We start from the raw sequence: 23,272 nt of genomic DNA, 5'->3' as shown, positions 1-23,272 counted from the left end.
AAAAATAGATTGCACAACCACATTTTATAAGAGCATTAAAGTCCGTGCCGCGTCCCCGTCCCCCAATGTATACTACTCAGGGGGACGGAGGGAGTAATAGATATTATGATATATGTCTATAATATTTTTACAATTATGTAAAATATGTATAAATATATTGTTTTATGAATAAATATATAAATACACACACTATAAAATTTATAGAATAAATATACATAAAATCTAAATAACATGGGGGTGTTTGTTTCCGAGAAGTAGAAGCTGCTTTTGACTTTTGCTTTTCTTGACCTGTTTGTGTAAATAAGCAAAAGCACTTTTAAGAAGCTGAGAATGCTACCTTCTCTCAGAGCTTCTGTTTCTTTTCCAAACACTTTATTCACTTATTTACTTCTCACTTCTCATCCACTCTGCACTTTAAGCAAAAAATCACTTTTTTTAAGTTTGCCCAAACGGCCCCCATATATATTTAATTTTAGATTTGGATATTATTGAATATGAATATGCCTATATTTGTATTCTTATCCTGAATCTTCGGATTCAAAACGAATGATATTCGCATTATACAAATAATATTCGTTTTATCTCGGATATGAATGTAAATATTTCGGATGTATATGAGATTTTTCAGAATTTTTTGACAATCCTACCTGTATACAGGGAATGTAGAGAATGATTAAAAATCTGCGAGAGTGAATTTTGGTAACATATTCCTTAAAATTGTAATATATGACATTATATATGTAATCTGGTAGAAATACTCTTAAAAAGTTATATTTGTGGGACATGATCAGGATGAAGATAAGATTTTAGTCTAGAATGGTTAAAAAAATTTCTCTTAACAAAACAACATTGTTGTCATAAGTTGGATTCCCAAACGGTTTTGATTGGCACGAATGCATCTGGGAATGACTGAGCTGAACACTTCCCTTAAAACATAACACCATAACCCTCATAATCTGTGTGAGCCACGAGACCTAGTCTCAACCACTCTAATACGCCGTCTCCAATCATTCTTATCTAATGTCATATCACCCGTGAGATTTAAGGCTCCCATGTCCAAACTTAATTGATCAGCCCATGTTCGACGAGGCCGACCCCTCTTTCTCTTACCCCGAACCGATATGTGTTCTACTCTCCGAACCGGTGCTAAGTTACATTTACGCCGAACGTGTCCATACCAACGTAAACGTCCCTCTCTTATTTTCTTAGAGATAGACTCAACACCTAAAAGACGTCGAAAAGTATCATTCGGTATATGCAAAAAATACGTGACTGTGTCTAGTGTCCCTGATTTTCAGGAGAAGAAGGCGTTTCATGTCCAGGCCCAGCAGACAACCATGGAGAATGTGATATATGCAGATACTAATAATAAAAAAACTGCAAATTCAGTTACAAAACTTATAACTCACTGGGTTCCAAATAAACAAAGGGTTTGGATTGGGAAGGAAATGTCACACACATGCATCATGCATGCATGACTTTATTATCGAGAAGCCGTCATAGCTGATGCGAGAGTCTTGTGCACGGTTTATATATACAGTAAAGAAGAGGCCTTGAGGGATCACGGAAACACAGAGGGAAGAAATCAAAGAGAGGGTCTTTTGTTTCAAAAGACATAGAACCTCTCTTGAAAATAAAGGTCGAGATGGGAAACAAGAAACTTGCTGAAGATATTGCAATAATAGGAGGATTGATTGCTGTGCAATTTGTATTTGCAGGATACAATCTTGTGTTGAGTTCTCTTATGTCTTCAGGCTTTAATCCTGCCTCTCTTATCATCATCTCTAGCTTCGCCACATTCGTCGTTCTTTCTCCTCTTGCTTTTTTCATTGAAAGGTACATCACAAACATGGATGAATCATAATTGTCTTTGCAATTCACAGAGGGAGTTGTTGATAATATATTTTTGTGCTTTGCAGGGACAAATGGCCTAGGAGATTCCAGTTAAAATTATTGCTCCAGTTGGTTATTATTTCGTTTGGCGGGTAAGTATTGAATTATATGTTTATTAGAGTAATTCCTTGTAGTTTTTATTATGTATTAGTACTATTTTGCTGGTAAAGTATGTGTCTGATTGGGTTGAGACACGGTCTTAATTTTTGTGTTTCCGGGTCTGAAAGGCAAGGGGCAAGTACTGTTTCTATCATTCTGTGCTCTCTTATAGTAGGGATTGCAGAGTCAAATATCACAATAGTATGGTTTTTTATTTGTCTGTTTAATTCTTCATTTCCTTGCCAATATTGCAGATGCATTTGCATAAATTTCTCTTGTATACTGTAGCATTATGTTTAGACTTGATAAGAATGATTAGAATCACTGCATAATTAAACATATGTAATCAGTGCCCTCTGTTTTTTCCTCCTAGGGTGGCCGTGTTCCAGTCTTTGCTACTAAAAGGTATAACGCTAACTTCCCCAACGATGGCAACAGCTATGCCAAATCTTGCTCCCGGCCTCATTTTTGTGATCGCTTGGATTTTTAGGTAGAGAACTTTTGCTTCCAGTATTATTTCTCACCGAAACATTATAAATACAGTTCAGTAAAGAAAAAATCTCTTCTTCACAATGGAGATTACTGTTGTTGCAGAATGTTAAGTTTACCTTTACTGTGTTTTGTGCAGATTAGAGAAAGTAGACTTAAGTTGCATGTACAGCAGAGTGAAAATATTAGGAACATTAATGTGTGTGATTGGTGCGGTTACTATGAGCATCTCGCAGAGTGCAGCAAGTCCATACTTGGAAGAAGACACCGATATCTCTTCGCCTTCTCCATCCACTACCAATATATTTGATAAAGAAAAAGTAGCCGGCTGCATTTATCTCATGGCTGCAGTACTTGTTCTATCAAGCATGGTGGTGTTACAGGTACCTGCCTACAATACATATTCAAGGTTTCTAATACTTGATAAGTTGTTATTCAATTATTTATATACATTTTAAAAGAAATTTTCCTTCTCAACATGTTCTGTAGGCCACAACGTTGAGTGACTTTCCAGCACCATTATCCTTCTGTGCAGTTACATCTTTAATAGGGGTTTTACTAACTGTAGCTGGAGAATTGCTTAAAGCCGATCAGATCCTTGAAGAATGGCCCTTGCTGAATCTTAGATCCACAGACTTGATCGGTTATTCTCTTCTGGTATACCTACTCCAGTCCTAGTTTTGTTCCCCATTTCATTTAATATTGTTTGCATATTATTTTGTGGTTTTACGGATCTGAAATAAATTACATACATGGCCATTTTAATGTTGTCAGTCTCTACTGTCTAATTTTCCAAGTAGTCTTAATTGGAGTTTCTGTTATGATATTCAATATCCAATTGTAAAGGCTTTAGCACCACTGAGCATCGATTATTATGCATCTGTAGTGACTCTCCTCGGACACAATAAATTGAGGCATGCATTTTAAAGCATGTATCATATCCCAGGTTTTAGCTTTGTAATACTTGATACAAGTGAGTGATGAAATCAGAAATAACTTTCTGCTCAACAGGCAGGCCTGATTAGCGGAGCATCTGTAAGCTTCAATGCTTGGGCGATGAACAAAAGAGGGCCAGTGATGGTATCTATGTTTAGTCCAATTAGTGCAATAATCTCAGTCATACACTCAGTTATCGTTGGAGATCCCGTTACATTTGGAATTGGAAGGTACTTCAAAAAAACTTGTTCCTATGATGCATAGCCTACTGTATCAGAAATCATGGCTTCATCTGTTCTATCTTTGCAGCATTATAGGAATGTCCCTCATGATCACCGGCCTCTACTTTGTGCTATGGGCTAAAGGGGAGGAAAATGTCGTTACTTTATGCAGCCCTACGACAGCAACTGAGCCTCTGCTGTCTTAGCATCTTAAATTTGTAGTTGTTTAATCTGTACAAATTTGTAATTAGTTAGACAAGGAAAATATGGAAGATGATTAGGCAGCACACAACCTTTGTACAGTAGGAAACACTAGCTGGATATACATACTATGCATACTTTTATACTGAGGTTTTATGATGTCTGAAACTGTCTTGATGTGCCGTAGGCATTTGTCACAAATCTTAAATGTCTCGAAACTCATCCTGTCATCAACCTAGTAAAAAAAATAGTGCAGAAAAGAAATGCAATACTCCCAGCATAGAGAAGGCATTGAGACAAAGTAATTTCTACATATCAGCACAAAAGAGGGCAAGATGCCATAAGCTCTAACTGTATCGTCCTTGCTTCTTTATCTCGGATCAGAACCTTCATTCGTGATTGGGCTGCTGATTCCCTGATTTATTAGGGACCAGAATTTCTTTAAAACCTTGTTATAAAACATTAACATACAAACACCCAAATTGACAAGGAATTAAGGGAAGAGAATGCAGTGACAAGTGCAGAGTTTTTTTTTTTTTTTTTGAAAATGTCGCACTTGCATATATTAAACTTCATTCGATATAAGGTTACAAATAATAAAATCCGGAGCAACAGTTAACCACTCCGTAGGAACAGACACAGAATAAGCAGCCTGTGCCAACAAATGGGCTACATCATTCGCAGATCGATGTTCAAACACTGCTAACACTTCCTCAAAGTGTTTAAGAATTTCCTGACACTCCTCTATAATGGTATGAAAGTTAGAGTTTCCTCTATTCTCATGTACTGCATCAACTACCAGCTTCGCATCCAGCTCAAATACACATCTCTGAGTCCTCCAATTTCTCACCCATTCTAATGCTGCTTTAAGACTCAAGGCTTCTGCCTCTCTTGGTTGTAAACTCTCTTGCTTTAAGACAAGTGCAGAGTTAAACTCTCCTCAAAGCACTAATATTTAGCTCGTTACATTAAAACTCCTTTCTGTACCAGCAGACTCCCTTAGTCTCGCCTTCATCTTTCTCGACGTATATGCATTCCTTCATTTCTCTGTACACGGCCTTAAGAATCGGGTCCCATCATATTGGTAATAATCACCCAAAGCAGGCTTCATTGCCTCTGTTGCTTCAAGTCTATGGTAATGCAGGATCATGGAGAAAATGTGGTGATAGACATGAGCATTTCACACGTTATGGAACACCTTATTTTGAATCCAGTTGACAGTACATAAGACCGCCCCTCAACCAGTCCCATTCAGTTGAACCGTAGCAAGGCACAAATGGATGAGTCTGAATAAACAACTAGCACTACTTTGAATTCATTAGTGTGTTTAGGGGCGGAAATAATGAGGCTAACACATGCTTAAGTCCCGACTAAGCCAGAAAAATCAATGAATTATATTATTTTCATTATAATTTATCCATTTGAGCCCCGACTAATCTTGAATAATCAGCTCAAAATTGTTATTTAAGATTTTAGTCTCGAGTCATGCCAATTCCAGGTTCCGCCACTAAGTGTGTTAGAATAAAAGAGCAGGATACAGCTCTGTCTGGTGTGCTGCTAAAAGCAGTGTGCCTTTCAGAACGAGGACCCAAATTTTCAGCCATAAATTGATTGCTTCACCAATTTCCTTAATACTCAGGGTCCTCTTTGCTGGCTATATAAGTGATCAGTAACTTATAAGTTACTTATCAGACAAATCAATAGGGTATTACGTCGATATAGTTACCTTTTGTCTACTTTCACCTGAAAGCTTAGTTCCATAGCCAGAATCATTATTCTGAACTTAATTGTTACTTATAGCAATATAAAAAGAATTCAAATTTTTTTACCTCCAAGTCAAACACATAAATTTATCGTCTGAGAATGAACACAAGGCTCCGGCATAAGTTTCTTTAGTTAAGCACTTCTATTGATCCTGAAGAGAACCTGATTGCCATCCTGTACATAATTCAGGCTAATCCATCAACTAATAAGAGAAATCTGATTATGTAAAACTTTAACAAAAGACGCAGGCATGTCTCACGGAACACACATATTGCTAAATTCAGGATAGCGTTCTGTATGTTGCAGTTTTAATTAATAAATATACGACATACACTAATAATCTAACAGGCAGATACCTAAATGCCCCATAGGCCTGCTCTAGCCTTTGTTCAGCCTACTTGTTCTTGTTTCTGATTAGTCACAGAGCCCCTGACTTCTACAAAGTTTCTGATTTGTACAAAGTTTCAAAATGATTCCTAGTTACACGAGTCAGATCCGCGAGCTTGGTACCAAACTCTGTATCAAATTTATGTGTAACGCCATCAAGTTCAAATTACTGTTTAAGTGTATTTTCAGCGCTATCATGAAGCCTTTCTAAAGCCATTTCAGCCTCACCCTGTAAGTACTCAAACAGCTCTTTCCTCGGAGAAGCTTTCTCAGCAATCGTCCATTTCAACACTAGCCTACACTCAGCAATTTGTTCCCAAGCTTCAGTAATAAATTTCAGTCGCTCTCTCCTCTGACAAAGTTTTTCCTCTAGTACCTGAAGTTTCTTAGTTTCAACATAAGACCTAAACAAAAACTCTCTATACTTCTTCTTACATGCACCAGACATCAAAAACTCAACCATATCTTCTCCAGTAACAGCATTACAATTTGGTTCCGAACAACGTAAAACAAGCATCCACGACCATCATAGATAGCTGTCCTAACATAAGTCTCCAATCATGCATTACAAAAACCATGACCACAAAACTCTGCAACTGCAAACCTCTCAAACCTAACATCAAAAACATAAGTTTCGACACATATACCACATACCAGTAGCTCTCCAGCTTTTCGGAATCCACCAGCAGGCTTATAAGGTAAACCAACAGATTTGCGCACTCCATCTTCATCATTAAACCATGTATCTTACGCCTTTTGTATGTTCCATGCAATTTTGTTTAGCAAAATAACAGCAGCAGTTCTTAATACATATAAAGCAGATCAAAGTAGTGTAATATCATCCTCCTTATTTTTCAGAAAATCAGCTCTTTGCAGAAATCGATTCTTGGACTTGATATTAGTGTTCATAAAATCGATATCATATGTCAGCATCGGTTCATCATTCATCGTGCATCATTTATATCATTTTAAGATCTAAAACGTTACATTGCGCACCATTTCATCCCTCTTTGGTTCTTAATGCCAAGATCATGGAACCTTGTATTTAAGTCCAGATCATCTAAAGTTTTTCTAAGTCCTAAACGCTATTTCTGTTGGAATAATCTTAAATTTATTTATTATTATTATTTGTTTAGTTATTTATTTTGAGGATTAATTTTAGATTGTAGTAGTTGGATGATTGTTGGAGTTATAGAGAGTTTGTAGGAGGTATTGAGTCTATCTTATTTTAGGAGATTTATTAGAAGTAGCAGAGTATTGTTAGGAGTGAAGTACGTTTGTTATAAATATGGATGTAATCTCTTTTCTAGAGCAACAAGAATTAAAAAAATCAGTTTTATATTCTTCACTTGGCATCAGAGCTAGGTTTAAAGTGCTTGTGAAGTTATGAAAATACATATATAGATAAGCAATCTTTGTATTTTTTTTCAATGGCGTCAAATAATTTTTCCCTTTCGATACCTACATTCAAAGGAGATCACTATAATTCATGGGCTATCAAAATGAAATCTATACTATACTATTAAAGCCGAAACATTAAAAGTTTGGTCGGTCGGTCGGTACTTGGGCCAAAATACGGGCTTATCTATATAACCAATTATTCTGGGCCTATTTATATAAATAATTATTCTTTTTAATTTGGGTCAAAGTACGGGCCTATCTATATAACCACTATTAAAGCCGAAACATTAAAAGTTTGGTCGGTCGGTCGGTACTTGGGCCAAAATACGGGCTTATCTATATAACCAATTATTGGGCCTATTTATATAAATAATTATTCCTTTTAATTTGGGTCAAAGTACAGGCCTATCTATATAACCAATTAATAATAGTCCTTTTAAAACTGAAACATTAAAAGTTTGGTAGGTCAGTACTTGGGTCAAAATACGGGCCTATCTATATAACCAGATAATCCTTTTAATTGAAATATATTATCTTTTTATAACATTGAGAAACATGGTAATTACTTTTCTAACTAAAATATATTATCTTTTTATAAATCTTCCAACTAAAAAATTAATCTTTTACAATTAATACGGACATGGGCGACATATTTATACGTAAAGATGTGTGCCAAAAGTCTCTCATTAAAATATATATGTTCGACCTAATTTTCAATTAGCCATTTGACGGACTTAGGGTCAAAGTACGGGCCTATCTATATAACCAATTAATAATAATCCTTTTAAAACTGAAACATTAAAAGCTTGGTAGGTCAGTACTTGGGTCAAAATACGGGCCTATCTATATAACTAGATAATCCTTTTAATTGAAATATATTATCTTTTTATAACATTGAGAAACATGGTAATTACTATTCTAACTAAAATATATTATCTTTTTATAAATCTTCCAACTAAAAAATTAATCTTTTACAATTAATACGGACATGGGCGACATTTTTATACGTAAAGATGTGTGCCAAAAGTCTCTCATTAAAATATATATGTTCGACCTAATTTTCAATTAGCCATTTGACGGACTTAACTATGAAGAATTTATCCAACTGTTAAGTAAAAAATTTATTAAACCATGTTATTCTATCATAATTTTATTTTTACAATAAAATTAGGTAACTTTAAAATATATATAATAAAATAACAAATATGTTAACCGCCCGTGCATTGCACGGGTTATTAGCTAGTCCTATTTGAAAGCTATGAGTCTGTGGGAAACAATTGAAAGTGATGTTGAATTAACCATTCTTCCACAAAATCCAACCGCAGCTCAAATCAAAAAACGTGACGAGGAAGCAGCAAGAGAAGCAAAGGCACTCTCATGTATTCATTCGGCGGTGTCGGATGGAATCTTTACAAGTATCATGACTTGTGAGTCACCAAAAGAGGCATGGAGCACGTTAAAGGAAGAGTTTGAAGGAAATGCTAAAACAAAGTTGATGCAAGTTTTGAATCTCAAACGAGAATTCGAGATGCAGCGGATGAAGGGGAACGAAACTATTAAGGAATATGTGAGTAAGCTTATGAGCATTGTTAATCAAATAAGGTTGTTTGGTGAATCATTTGCCAACGAGAGGGTTGTTGATAAAATTCTGGTGAGTGTTCCTGAAAAATATGAGTCTAAAATATCTTCACTTGAAGATTCCAAAGACCTATCCAAAATAACTCTAGTGGAATTAGTCAATGCTCTTAGTGCCATAGATCAAAGGAGATTAATGAGGGAGGAAGAAAATGGAGGAAAAACTGAAGGACTCCTATTAGCGAAAAGTTCCTTTTCAAAAGCCACAAGTAACAAAGTTCAATGCAACCACTGTCATAAGATTGGTCACGAAGAAAAGGACTGCTGGAACAAAGGAAAGCCACAATGCTTCAAATGCAAGAGATATGGACACTTGGCAAAGAATTGTAGATTTCATGGTGATGAAGAAATCATGGCACAACTGATGGAGGCAGAACCTTTGCTTTAGAGTGATGGGTGATTATGTGCACCGGGAGAGAAGTGCTCCAGTGAATTTGGTGTTGATGAGAAGTGCATCAACAAAATTGATGGTGGTGAGAAGTGCATCACAAAATGAAGAGAAGTGCTTCATAAATTCTGTTAAGTAAATTTAAGATTATGGGGGTGATTGGTGGAATAATCTTAAATTTATTTATTATTATTATTTGTTTAGTTATTTATTTTGAGGATTAATTTTAGATTGTAGTAGTTGGATGATTGTTGGAGTTATAGAGAGTTTGTAGGAGGTATTGAGTCTATCTTATTTTAGGAGATTTATTAGAAGTAGCAGAGTATTGTTAGGAGTCAAGTACGTTTGTTATAAATATGGATGTAATCTCTTTTCTAGAGCAACAAGAATTAAAAAAATCAGTTTCATATTCTTCAATTTCATGTAGCGTTTTAGACTAAGAAATAAACCTTGATCAATTTAATTACAAAAAATCAAATAAAATAAATAAATTTAGAAACAAAGTAATTAGAAACATTCATTAATTAAGAAAACCATGTATCGATCTAATTCAATTTTTTAAGTGAAACTGAAATGAAAATCATATATATATTCACTTTTCAAAATAGCTATATCACACTCATCTTAATTGTCTTAATTGTGGGAGTAATGCTAAGTGTACCAAATTTCGTCTCAATTTTTTTCCATTTAGAATATGATTGATTTTAATTAAACGATTTATATATATATATAAATTTTAATGTTATTAATATGAGTCGAACCAATTAAATAATAACAACTAAGATTTGCAAAAAAAATTAGAACAAAAATTCCTCTTTCTAAAGAGATTCGATTTGTAACTCCCGTATGTCAGAGAGTTTTTCTAATTATAATTGTACCTATTTTCAAAATCTCATTTTTTTTCCCTCACATAAAAACAAATCGATTAATTTTATTGGATTGTCAATATGCACACAGAACATCTCATTTTTATTAATTTTGAATGAAATCAATCAAACAATATTAAATACAAAAAAGAATTTGAGTTTATTTTTAAGATGTCTAATGTTTTTCATTTCAATTTTATTTGATTTTCGTCATCTCTGATTACAGATATACAATCACTAGCGTTGACAAATAATCTATGTATTCGATTGAGATTTTAATATATTGTTTTTAGGGGGTGTATTGGATTGGGATTTCATGAGATTTTTTTGGATTCTTAAAAGCACATGGATTCTATGGGATTTTTAAAATCCATGGATTCTTTTTCATTTCATATGGATTTCTTATGGATTCTTTTTCATTTTATGTGGATTCTATTGGATTATATTGTGTGGATTTTATGGAATTCTATAAGATTTTCTAACAGAGAAATGAAACAAAGCCAAGCAAATAAAGCAATAAAAACAAGGCAAACTTCACAAAATATGACCAGACTACTTTCAACAAAATATGCACTAACATCAACATCAGACCAGGAAATGCACCCAAAACTCCAGACCCATCTTTTCACTCCCTGATGGCCGCAACAGGTTGACAATAGACCAAGCAAGCAACTATGTGCCAACAAAATTGGCCTCAAACTTGCAGAGTCAGATCACCAGCCTGCAGACACCTACAATCAACGACTAAAAATAAGTCCAACAACCATGCATAACCAAAACCAAAACCAGAATTAAACTTCAAAAGAGTTGAATAAGCAATCCATCGGCTTTTAAACCATTTTAATCGACTATAATAATGGTTATAAGTTTTATTACAGCCAAGTTTTGCGTTAAGCGCGGGAAGAATTCTATCTTCCACAATTTGTTTGGTAAAGACACCGCTATTGTCACGCCATCCTCGATTGGCGGCATCAACCATAATTTATAGTAGCGCGTTGCTCTCTTCCTGAGTCCATTGACCATAACCTTTTCGTTTTTTAACAATTTGTACATCATCTTGTACATCATCCATAACACTAGTGCATTATCAACAATACCAAACAAATAGACAAACATGTATATGAGGGTTATTTATAACAAATATATACAAAAAGCATACAAAAAGACACGATCATATGATATGATAGTAGGGTATTTACATGTACCTGTAAAGAAGAAAGCCGGTGGAGAGATAGTAAAAGCCGTTGAAAAGCCCGTAGTGAAAGTGATGAGAAGCACATGATATATATATAGTGATTCTGTACTTTGATTATATTTTTCTTTTGATTAGAAATCCCTCTAATTTGTCAATGCAACGAAATCTCACCTCCTAAGAGCATCTCCAACGGCGTTGGCTATAACCGTTAGCTAAATTGGACCTGTAAGATATTATGTAAAATTTGCTGAACCTGTAAGACATTTTGTTTCAATGGTACTGGCTATATTGGTTGGCTATAATTTAAAAATAGTATGTTATTAATATTTTAAATTGTTAAAATAGAATATATCAGTTCAATATGGTAATAAATGATGTACAATCTTCCTACAGATTTTCATACAGACCTGTAGAGGTTCGACAAATTTAGCCATCCATAGGAGATTGGCTAAATTTATAGACAACAGCTGAGCATGGTTGGAGTTGAGTTTTTGGAGTTTTTGGCTAAATTTTTTTATTTTAAGTATGCCAACTCACCTTTTAGCCAAGGGTTTTAGATGGTTGGAGATGCTCTAATGCCTGATTTGATGATGCAAATTATACATATAAAATCTTCTCCGAATGCTTCAAAATCAGCGATGCAATAAAATCCATGAATATTTGGATACCTCGAGATTTTGATTATTTTTAAGAATCCCAATCGAATACCTGCAGATTTTAAAGCATTTTTTCAAATCCCAATCGAATACCTGTGGATTTTAAAGCATATCTTCAAATCCCAATCGAATACCTGTAGATTTTAAAGCATTTTTTCAAATTCCAATCGAATATCCTCGGATTTCAAGAATCCAAAAAAATCTCATGAAACCTCAATACAATACACCCCCAAATCACGCAACTGTTATTTTCCAAAACAAACCCCTAATGAACACTTTATCGTAATTAATAATTAATAATTAATAATTAATAAAACCATGAACACAAAATTATCAAAACTCAAAGCTTGTGCACATTCCTTCAGGCCTCTGTTTCAAACAAGTACATATACACACAAAATCTGTATCTATAGATTCCCAATTCCCCCGAAATTTTCGCTGTGATCTTCATTTTTGCTCGTTTACATATGAATCAACACGTGCATTGCTGTATTGAGGTAGCATTTTTGTTTTATTATGTTTTTACTCAATTAAATTGTGTGAAACCCTAGATGTTGTCTGTTTGTGTGATTGTTTGTGTTTTTGTGTGATTAGTGCATTTCGTAGTTAATTGATTGATTATTCATTTGGATCTCGAGTTTTTGATGGTTTTTGAGGATATTTGGGTTGATTTTGGCGTGGAAGATTTGAATTTGAGTAGTTAGGGTTTGTTACCATGGCAGCGAGTCCTCCATTTGGAATGGAGGATCAGACTGATGAGGATTTTTTCAATAAGTTGGTTGATGATGATGATGATTTTAATGCCGTATCGTTGAAGAAATCAGGTTTGGGGTTAGGTGCGAAAGTAGGGGGTGGGAATGAGGTAGATGAGGTGAATGTGTTTCGTAACTTAAGTAAAGGAGTAGAGGAGAGTAGTGCACATAAAGGTTTGACAGCAATGGAGTTTGTAGAATTGACGGGAAAATTTAGTGATGATCTTATTAAGTTGGATAATGACGAAAAAGGGAGTGTGGTAGAGGCGAATTTGGCAGGGGAAATTAGTGAGGATGTCGGTATATTGGATAAGGGTGATAAACGGACAGTGGTGGGGGTGGATTTGGCAGCAAGTGAGGGTGATAAATTGGGGAATTCGGGTATCAAGGAGGTGCAGTGGAGTGCGTTTAATGCTGTTGTGGTGCAGAATGGTGTTAATGATTTAGATATTTTTGGTGAATTTGGAGAACGGGAGAAAATGGAAGAGAGTTTGGCATGTGAGTCGAAAGTTGTATATGGTAGCGATGAACATTGTTCTGCATATATGGATGGTAGTCAGAGTTGCAGTCAGTATCAAGACGGTCAGGTTAATGCTGCTGAAGCTGTATATAGTGCGGATGGGCAGGATGTGAATAGTACCGAGTACTGGGAAAAGTTGTATCCTGGGTGGAAGTATGACCATATTACAGGGCAATGGTATCAAGTTAATGGTTATGATGCAACCTCAAGTGCAGAAGGGAGATTTGACACTGCTGTTTCTAATGAAACAACAGATGTTTCTTACTTGCAACAAACTTCTCAGTCTGGCGTGGGGACAGTAGCGCAAAGCGGTACAACTGAGAGTGTTACTAGTTGGAATCAAACTTCTCGTATGGGAGAGGCTACTGAAATGGCATCTAAGTGGAATCAGATATCTCAAACAATTGACAGCACTGAGAGTGTGTCAAATTGGAATCAGGTTCCGACAAGTAATAATGGGTATCCTTCCCATATGTATTTTGATCCTCAATATCCTGGTTGGTATTATGACACTATTGCTCAAGAATGGCGTTCTTTGCACACATACGTACCATCCACTCAGTCAGCTGTTCAGTCTGCAAATCATCTGAATCAAAATGGCTTTTCTTCTAACTGTACATCCCAGATAGATGATCAGAAAACACCGGGCTTATATGGGCAAGTTGGTAATCATGTGGCTGGAGGATTTAGTCATCAAAGTCAAGATTATAACTGGTCTGGGTCTTTCACTAATTACAACCAGCAGGATTCAAACACGTGGCAACCTAGTTCTGCAAATTCAGGTTTCCAAGGGAACCAAAAATCAGCAAATCAGTATGACCACAAGCATTCATTAACCAACCAGGTTAGTCAGCAAAATTCTTATGATTATGAAGGATCAGTTCCGTACAATGAGAAAGCAAGTCAGGGTCTTAATGACTTTTCAACTATTTCTGAGCACCAAAGCTTCATTTCTGGGGGAAACTTCACTCCGCATTACAATCAGCCACAAATCAAGGAAAATGAACATATGCATACCTCAAGTAACTACTACGACAATCAGACTGCATCAAATTATTTTCAGCAACAGTATCAGAGTGGAAACCAGTTTTCTAATGCTTCAACTGCAGTGAGATCATCAGATGGACGTCCCCCGCATGCTTTAGTTTCTTTTGGCTTTGGAGGAAAAATTATTGTTATGAAAGATGGCAACAGTCCACCTGGAAATTTATCCTCCGCAGGACAGGTTTTTCCTTGGCTTTAGACAGTTAGCATTTAACTTTAACTTATATTGTTGCTTGGTACTTATATCTTAATTATACTAGTCACGCTTAACTAATACTAAACTACTTGTCTCTCATGTCCGAAGGTCACTGTAGGAGGATCAATATCTGTTCTCAACTTGATGGAAGTTGTAAGTGGAAGGCCTGATGCTATAAACTCCAGATCAGGCGTCTTTGATTACTTTAATAACCTTTGCAGACAATCAATTCCCGGTCCGCTCACTGGTGGGAATGTTAGTGCTAAAGAGTTGTATAGATGGACTGATGAAAGAATTGCAAATTGTGAATCTCCTGATATTGATTATAGGAAAGCAGAAGTTTTGAGGCTGCTTCTCTCATTGCTCAAAATATCTCTTCAGCACTACGGAAAGCTCCGTTCTCCTTTTGGCACCGATAAGGCGTTAAAGGTTAGTAACCTGTCTTCTACATATATTGTTCACAGCTAAAATAAAAATCATAGTGTCTTTATTATATTGTTGAACCTTTTCTGGCTGTATTTGAAAGTAACATGGTTTAGAATAGTCCTAAAATGCTTTAAGCTTCGTGCACATATATGAGCTTTATATCTTGTTGCCTGGTCATGTGTTGCTATGCTGGTTATATGTTATCGCCCATTCTTGTTTACAATTGATTTGTGTTTTAAATATCAAGTGTCCTGCCTGACTTATAAGTTGGTAACAGTATTAATTGCTTTTGTGTTGCGGAGCTATAATAGTATCATGTTGACCTGCGCCGTTTCTCAAAGTGATATTAAGTTTTACTCCTTCCTTCGCACCCATTTGTTTACTTTTGGGTTTGGCACAGAGGTTACGTGAATGGTATAATGAAGTGGGAAAGTAAAGAGAAATGGGTAACTTGTGAGACCGATCAATATTTAATTGATAGATTTGGCCGGGTGGATGAAAGAAGTGGGTTTAATTAATTTTTATATTAAGATAGGTTGCTATTTATAGAAGTTTTGAAATGTTAACGATTAAAAGGGATATCCAAAAATGGGAAATGTAAAGAATTGGTCGGGACAGGGAGTTATTTATTGTGGTATCTTATTTTTGGTCCATACAAAAAAATGATGGATTTCTTACAGGAAAAAACAATTTATGGTAAACAATATAGAGAAAGACACTAAAATGAATTATATCGGGTTCAATTAAGTTGCAATACAAAATGGATGCTTGCTCAAAGGGTAGGGATCTCTTGGTGCGTAAGTTCATAAAGGGGCCTCTGATTGTATTTGTTGAATGTGGTGATCTTTAATCTGTTTAGATGATTGAGAGATCTTATGTTGATACTTGAGAAAAGTACTTGTCCTCTAAAGTTTTTTAATATCCGAAATTGAGTTATTTTAGTGGTTGCTTTGTAATGACATTACTGTGAAATGTATGAATGAAGTTATGTACAGAAAGTGAGGAGATTAGCTATGGATGTGATTTAAGGGGAGGTATACTTATCTTATTTGTATTACACATTGCTACCTAACTTTTATATGCTCGTTGATATGCAAATTCTTATCTACCCCAAATATGTGTATGGTTTTTATCCTACACTATTTATGTAACCATAACTATTTTGCACAATGGTTCCAAAACCATGAGAAATTTTATAACAATCAATTAACCTGAGTTGGCATACCCACTCTATTGTTCGATGTAATCTCATTTATCGCTCATGTTCTCCAAGTTAAGCAAGAGTTTTTCCGGTGACTAGATAGGTGCTAATCAACTAATGCCTATATCTATACTATACTATTACACGTGATGCCTGTGTTATCAAACTCGGGTATGGAGAGTCGGACACGACACATATCGGAGTGTTGGATTCGGCATTTACAAAAAATTCAGAGATAGGGACACTGTCGAGTATGTTAAAACATATACAATTTTCATTGACAACTTGCAAACTCTCTCCAGCGACCTGTAGAAGTTTTCCAATGACGATGATGAAGAATCCTATTGCGCACACACGAATCTGGTCCCGCGTGTGTCACGTGTCGTGTCGACACGAGTACGGTTGCAGGACCTGTCGAGTCGGAGTAACATAGCCTGAAACATTTAAAAGTTTTGGTCGGTTGTCAGTCGGTATTTGGGCCAACCTACGGGTCTCTGTAAAACATATTTTAACAGCCCTAATCTATTCTAATTAAAATATATTTTGTATTAGGTCTTTTTATTATTTGGACTAACTTATGAGCATCCTCAATTTAAGACATATTTAAAGGACTACTTATTCTAATCAGAGCACATTTAAAAATTTTAATTTTAAATATATGTATTGGGCCTTGTTAGTTTTAATTTTATTTAACAGATACATATATTCTACTATACTATTAAATCCGAGATATTAAAAGTTCTGGTCCGTTGGTCGATCATATTTGGGCTGATTTACTGAGTTTTTATCTTAAAACTTATTTTAACTGACCGATTTTATTTATAAAACTTTTAAATATTGTTATCTAAATACATCTGATGGGCCTATATGTTTGAAATATGTTTTGACGGACCTAACTACTAAACCTTATATTGAACAGGTCTTAAAAAAACATATTAGTCCAATATCCAAAGACATCTATAAGCCAATTAATACGATTCTACGACAAATACATCTCTAGAATAAAATTATACTAATAGTCACCTGTGCATCGCAAGGGATATAAGCTGGTAATAATATATAGGAGGATTAAATAAAATTTAGGAGTATTAGGTATTTCACATACATTCTTGACCATAAATGAAGTTACTTTTAATCATCTGTAGTAGTATATTTGTAGACTTTAGTGTCTATCTGCCTAACTCTGTATCGTCTGCGTCAGAATAGGCAAAACATATGACTTTATCATTTGTCTGACATGCAGTAGAATGATCTAATATCATATTAAAATGTTATTTTAATTATGTGATATATTATTGTCCCATGTCTGTTATCTGATTAAAGTATGTTTGTCCTGTGTTTTAATAGGAAACCGATACTCCAGAATCAGCAGTTGCCAGACTTTTTGCATCGGCCAAGGGGCATGGTTCAGACAGCAGTAAGTATGGTGCTCTTGCCCACTGCTTGCAGAAGTTGCCTTCTGAAGCAAAGATGCAGGTATTCATCATTAATAACGTTCTTTATCTATTAAAATTAAATCCTTATTCTCCTAATTGCCACCGGCACTTTTTCAGGCAACAGCCTCAGAGGTTCAAACTCTTCTTGTTTCTGGAAGAAAAAAAGAGGCTTTGATTTCTGCCCAAGAAGGTCATATGTGGGGACCTGCACTCGTACTTGCTGCACAACTTGGCGATCAGGTTATTAGTATATATGTAACACTTATTGTTGATGCAAGCTGCAACGCATGCTTTATGAGAAAACATATCACATGCTTGACTCTCATATTGTTTGTTTATTACTAGTGTTGGTAATGGTATCTGTTTGCAGTTCTATGTTGATACAGTGAAGCAAATGGCTCTCCACCAGCTAGTACCAGGATCACCTTTACGAACATTGTGCCTGCTCATTGCTGGTCAACCAGCAGAGGTATTTTCTGCAGACAGTAGCGCCAATGGTAATATTTCCAATACTAAGGTACTTCTTAAATTCTTTCTGCTGTGGAAATCCTACTTTGACAATCACTTGTAGCTTGTGAGATAACTTTTGTATGAGATCTCATCAATCATATAAGTGATGAACATAAGAATAAGCTTAGACGTAATAGTTGCAACTTTGACTAAAACAAAGTTTTCCTATTTAATCAGCACTTTTATTTGTTATTATCCATAGCTTGGTGCTAATGGAATGCTTGATGACTGGGAAGAGAATTTGGCAGTGATAACTGCAAATAGAACAAAAGACGACGAACTCGTCCTTATTCATCTTGGAGATTGCTTGTGGAAAGAAAGAAGCGAAGTATGTTTAGCACTATAATCTTTCTAAGATATTTCATATTTCGAATTTTTTGTAGTCTTGACATTGGTTTCCGTTAATATTATGGCTTAGATAGTCGCTGCCCATATATGTTACTTAGTTGCAGAAGCAAACTTTGAGCCATATTCAGACAGTGCACGACTTTGTCTTGTTGGTGCAGACCATTTCAAATTCCCACGAACATATGCTAGTCCAGAAGCTATTCAGGTTCCATTCAGTTCCCTGACTCAATATATCCTCCTTTCTCTTACTAGTATACAACCGTTTCCTCTGTATAGGTTCTTCCCGTCTGTAAGTTGATATCATCTGTCTTCAGGATGTCCGACTTGCCTTTGAATTTGACTTGGTCATACTCAGTGCTCTAAAAAGCGCTAAGCAGCGGAGAGCCTTTGAGTGCTTAAGCAGATTTTTGATCTGATCATCACTACATACTTGGAAATTTTCAAATATAATACCATCTATGTAAGAGCAAAGTTAAATTGTAATTAACAACAATCTGAACACACAGTTTCTTAACAAATGTAGGTCTTTCCGATTTACAATTTTTTATCGCTATTATTATTCAGATGTAGAAAATAGCAGTCAGTGCTGGACTGCTGGTTAAGTTTTTTTTGACTGCTTAATCTGCTTAATAGGTTTCTTAACAGCTTAACAGGCCAATGAAGCGATTACTGGATATTCGAAGCATTTTAGATCTGATTCACCTTATCTGCTTTCTTGAACCCTGGTCCTACTAAACTTAAAGGATCATGGTAGGTTCCCTTTGCAATAAAAATTGAAGGATATGTTAGAAACATATATTGAGGGTTTATATAGCAAAGTGTGAGAATATCCACAATGAACATTGTATGAACTGACTACACTGAAAAATTGCTATGGGAATCTAACTTGCAAATTTCAGATCCCATTGCAATGATATGCAAACATTTCAGTTCGTTTGATATATGTTTGAATAAATTCTAGTTTCTTTCTCTTCGAGGGAAGAGTTGCTTACTCGTTCATATATGATTATAACTGTTTCAGGGACAAAATACTAACTTTGTTTCCATGTACAGAGGACAGAGATATATGAATACTCAAGGTTGCTTGGGAACTCCCAATTCACACTGCTCCCATTTCAACCATATAAGCTTGTATATGCACACATGATGGCCGAAGTGGGAAGAGTATCAGAATCAATGAAGTACATTCTTAGAATTTTAATTTTTTTTTTTGATTCTTTAAATTCTCCTTTGGTTTCTAGCTCATAGATATATCAATTCAGGTACTGTCAAGCAGTACTGAAATCTCTGAAAACTGGTCGAGCACCTGAAGTGGAAACGTGGAGACAGTTGGCATCATCTCTTGAGGAGAGGATAAAGACTCACCAACAGGCAACTCTTTGTCTTCTCAATTCTTTTATCAGTAGTTTACTTTTACATATCTTAGTAAGCGGTTTTCTTTGTGCAGGGTGGTTTCTCGACAAACTTGGCTCCTGCAAAGTTAGTAGGTAAATTGCTTAATTTATTTGATAGCACGGCTTCTCGTGTTGTTGGAACCCTACCACCTCCTGCATCATCGACATCTGGTAGCAATTACGGAAACGGACATTATAATCAATCATCGGGTCCTAGGGTGTTGACAAGTCAATCAACAATGGCAATGTCATCTTTAATTCCTTCAGATTCAATGGAGCATATTAATGAATTGACTGCCGATGGGAATAGAAGGACAATTCACAGCAGAAGCGCTTCAGAACCAGACTTCAGTAGGACTCCTAGACAGGTTGGTTATCTATACCTGTAAAAATCAAAGAGAAAAAAAGATTGGTAATCATCCGATAGGCAATAGCTATATCCGTGTGTTTCTTTTATCTATGATATGGATCCAATATTAGTCTCACCTTTATATAGGACCAGACTGATTCATCAAAAGAAGAATCTTCTACCAATACACAAGGCAAAGCATCAGTTTCTGGGGAAACATCTCGATTTGGGCGCTTTGGATTTGGCTCCCAGTTTATACAAAAAATACTGAAACCCCGGCAAGAAAAACAGGTATATTTATATTGTTCTGATGGCTCGAAATATGTTTTTGTGATCATCTTTATATGGATTAGTAAATTTAGATTTTTTTTTACTCCGGTGTGCATTTTTTTTTGGGATTTCATGTCGTCTTGTTCCTTTGTTTTTTTCATTATTTATGTACAGGCTAAACTGGGCGAAACAAATAAGTTCTATTATGATGAGAAACTTAAGCGATGGGTAGAGGAAGGCGTTGACCCTCCAGCAGAGGAAGCTGCACTACCACCTCCACCTACCACTGCAGCCTTCCCAAATGGAACATCAGATTACAACCTGAATAGTGCCTTGAAAAATGAAGGACCCCGCAGTAATGGAAGCCCAGACCAAGGGGGCCCTACTTCTTTGGTACATAGTTCTGGAATTCCACCAATTCCACCCACCTCAAACCAGTTCTCAGCTCGCGGACGGATGGGAGTTAGATCAAGGTAACTCAAAGTTCAATTGAAATGTCTGTTATATGCTTTAAATTTTTCTATTGAGTATGCTACTGTTGAGCAGCAGAAGACAGTCGGTGAGAGAAGATATATGTTTCAAGTAGGCTTTGACCTGATTATAGTTCTTAACTTTGTGAGACTGGATGGTTTTAGTCTAGTATTGTCACCTGCATTTTGAGTCTTTTGACCTTAATGGATTTGCTGTCGTGATTGATGAGTTAGTATCATTAACAATATCAAATAGTTAGCAATATCTTTAAGGAGACTTAAATAAGTCCTGGATACAAGTACTTGCAGAGTTTTCTCTGGCTAGGAGGCTAACATAGTGATCAGATCATAGGTTTTTTCCCATGAGATTAGTGTCAGGTATTGGTATCATTAAGTGATTCCTATGTAACTTAACCACAGTTAGAACAGCCTAACATGGTGTTTTTGATGAGCCTAAGGAATCACTTATAGTCCTGGCAAATATGGTAAATTGTTGTGAATTGCTGATACGTCAATTGTTAGTTAAGGAGTAATTCAGTCTGCACTGTATTTAGAACTTCTGGTAGACAATGGCATTGTATCTAGAACTTGTGTTAGACTTTTGCATTGTACTTGGAACTTCTGGTAAGACATTTGCATTCATGTTTAATAAAAAATTAGTTTGAGGTAGTTAAATGTTTACTTTTTGCCCCCTTAAAAGTATCACATTAAAGTTTTTCTAAAGAGTAACTTGAAGAAGCAGAAATTTTTATTTCTTTCAGTTTCCATTTACCTTCTGACATTCATGGTTTTGGAGTTTTTCAGGTATGTTGACACATTTAACAAAGGCGGTGTAAATCAAACAAACATGTTCCAGTCACCATCTGTGCCTTCAGTTAAGGCCAAAAGCAATGCTAGCCCAAAATTTTTTGTTCCCGCACAAGTATCCGGACAGACACTGGATTCTGCTGTGGATGGAAGTGAACAAACCACTTCTGGTAATTTAGCATCCTTCAGCGACCCAGTTCAGTCCTTTGCCCCGTCATCATCTATGAACATGCAAAAGAATGCAAGTATGGATGACCTCTCAAAGAGAAGGACAACAACTCCTGGCATTGACAATGAATTCCTTCCTGCTTATTCCCGACGAACAGCATCATGGAGTGGCAGCATTGCCGATTCTTATAGTCCTCCCAGTGCCACTGAAATAAAACCTCTAGGAGAGGTGTTAGGAGTGCCTCCCTCACTGTACATGCCTCCTAGTCCTGCCTTAGTACACTCGTCAGCAAATGGTGGCAGCTATGGGGATGATCTTCATGAAGTTGAACTATAAACAGGATGATGTATATAGCTCGTATTGCTCTATGCAATTAATCTGAAGATACCAGCTTGACATCCCAGATAGTAATAAAGACCTGAAACTATGAAGACGAGCAGACAAGAAAAGATATTTTTGTTTTTGTTTACCCTTGTGCAATACATACTTCACACGGCTTACTTAGTTCCGTCTTGTATGTTTAGTGTTTAGGTTTTGTTATTTGCCGAAATACTTGCATCATCGGCACTCAGAGCCTGATGGTTATACACTAAAGCAAAGGAGTGTTAGCCCACTGCTGTACACTGTACAGTACACAATTTTGTCATCTATTAAAGTGAGGATGATCTCTTGAATGAGTACAGCATAAATACTTGAGGAATAATGTAGCTGCCTAGAGTTTTCTTCATTTGCTGCGTTTTATATTAGATTTCTGCTTGGAATGAACAAATAGGGAGATTAAAAATTGCTTCTGCTTAATCTAGGTGGAGAATTATTATTCACTACATATAATCATTTTTTAACATGGTTCTAATTAATGTGTCTCATCTTCTATCTTTTCTGTTATACTGTCTGATTACTATCATCTCCCCGTTGAATGACATTCTTGATTGGAAGAAGTTTGCGTTAGTACTCAGAGAGATTGATGTGTATCAGCTAAAGCAAATTCTCAAGGCCATAGCCAAAGAAGAATTTGTTTTCATTTTCATGCCCTTGCAAAGATGGGATATAAGTTAGTTCTTTGAATCATTAGTCTGATCGTGAATCATGATGCTCATACAAGTATTTAGTATGTATGGATCACACATTAATTTGGTGCAAGATTTTTCAGAAGCAAATATATGCATATCATGGTTTCTTATGAAGTCAGATTCCTGTAATGGAAACTATACTGTCAAATCTGGTCATTATGTTACTCTAAACCTTAAAG

At 35.8% G+C, this 23,272-nt stretch overlaps 2 protein-coding genes across 4 annotated transcripts; both read left to right on the top strand.

The window, feature by feature from the left end:
• Positions 1 to 1,501: 1,501 nt before the first annotated feature.
• LOC108208155 (WAT1-related protein At5g47470) lies at positions 1,502 to 4,054 on the top strand. The gene is made up of 7 exons (XM_017378651.2): positions 1,502 to 1,836; positions 1,920 to 1,985; positions 2,366 to 2,482; positions 2,621 to 2,864; positions 2,971 to 3,138; positions 3,493 to 3,647; positions 3,727 to 4,054. The coding sequence occupies exons 1-7, from the start codon at positions 1,646 to 1,648 to the stop codon at positions 3,842 to 3,844; spliced, it is 1,059 nt and encodes a 352-aa protein (XP_017234140.1). The 5' UTR covers positions 1,502 to 1,645; the 3' UTR covers positions 3,845 to 4,054.
• Positions 4,055 to 12,463: 8,409 nt separating this feature from the next.
• LOC108208824 (protein transport protein SEC16B homolog) lies at positions 12,464 to 22,700 on the top strand. Of its 3 annotated transcripts, none has more exons than XM_064086477.1 (14): positions 12,466 to 12,628; positions 12,738 to 14,628; positions 14,752 to 15,072; positions 17,618 to 17,746; positions 17,824 to 17,946; positions 18,077 to 18,223; positions 18,419 to 18,544; positions 18,635 to 18,769; positions 19,618 to 19,745; positions 19,827 to 19,935; positions 20,012 to 20,326; positions 20,455 to 20,598; positions 20,752 to 21,050; positions 21,852 to 22,700. In XM_064086477.1, the coding sequence occupies exons 2-14, from the start codon at positions 12,847 to 12,849 to the stop codon at positions 22,357 to 22,359; spliced, it is 4,266 nt and encodes a 1,421-aa protein (XP_063942547.1). In that variant the 5' UTR covers positions 12,466 to 12,628; positions 12,738 to 12,846; the 3' UTR covers positions 22,360 to 22,700. The 3 variants fall into 3 exon arrangements, with proteins under 3 accessions (XP_063942546.1, XP_063942547.1, XP_017234870.1); XM_017379381.2 differs by having other exon boundaries at positions 12,726 to 14,628; XM_064086476.1 differs by having other exon boundaries at positions 12,464 to 14,628.
• Positions 22,701 to 23,272: the final 572 nt, after the last annotated feature.

The sequence above is a fragment of the Daucus carota genome, chromosome 2, assembly GCF_001625215.2.
Source record: "Daucus carota subsp. sativus chromosome 2, DH1 v3.0, whole genome shotgun sequence".
NCBI classification, from domain to species: Eukaryota; Viridiplantae; Streptophyta; class Magnoliopsida; order Apiales; family Apiaceae; genus Daucus; species Daucus carota.
This window is presented reverse-complemented; position numbering and strand designations above follow the sequence as displayed.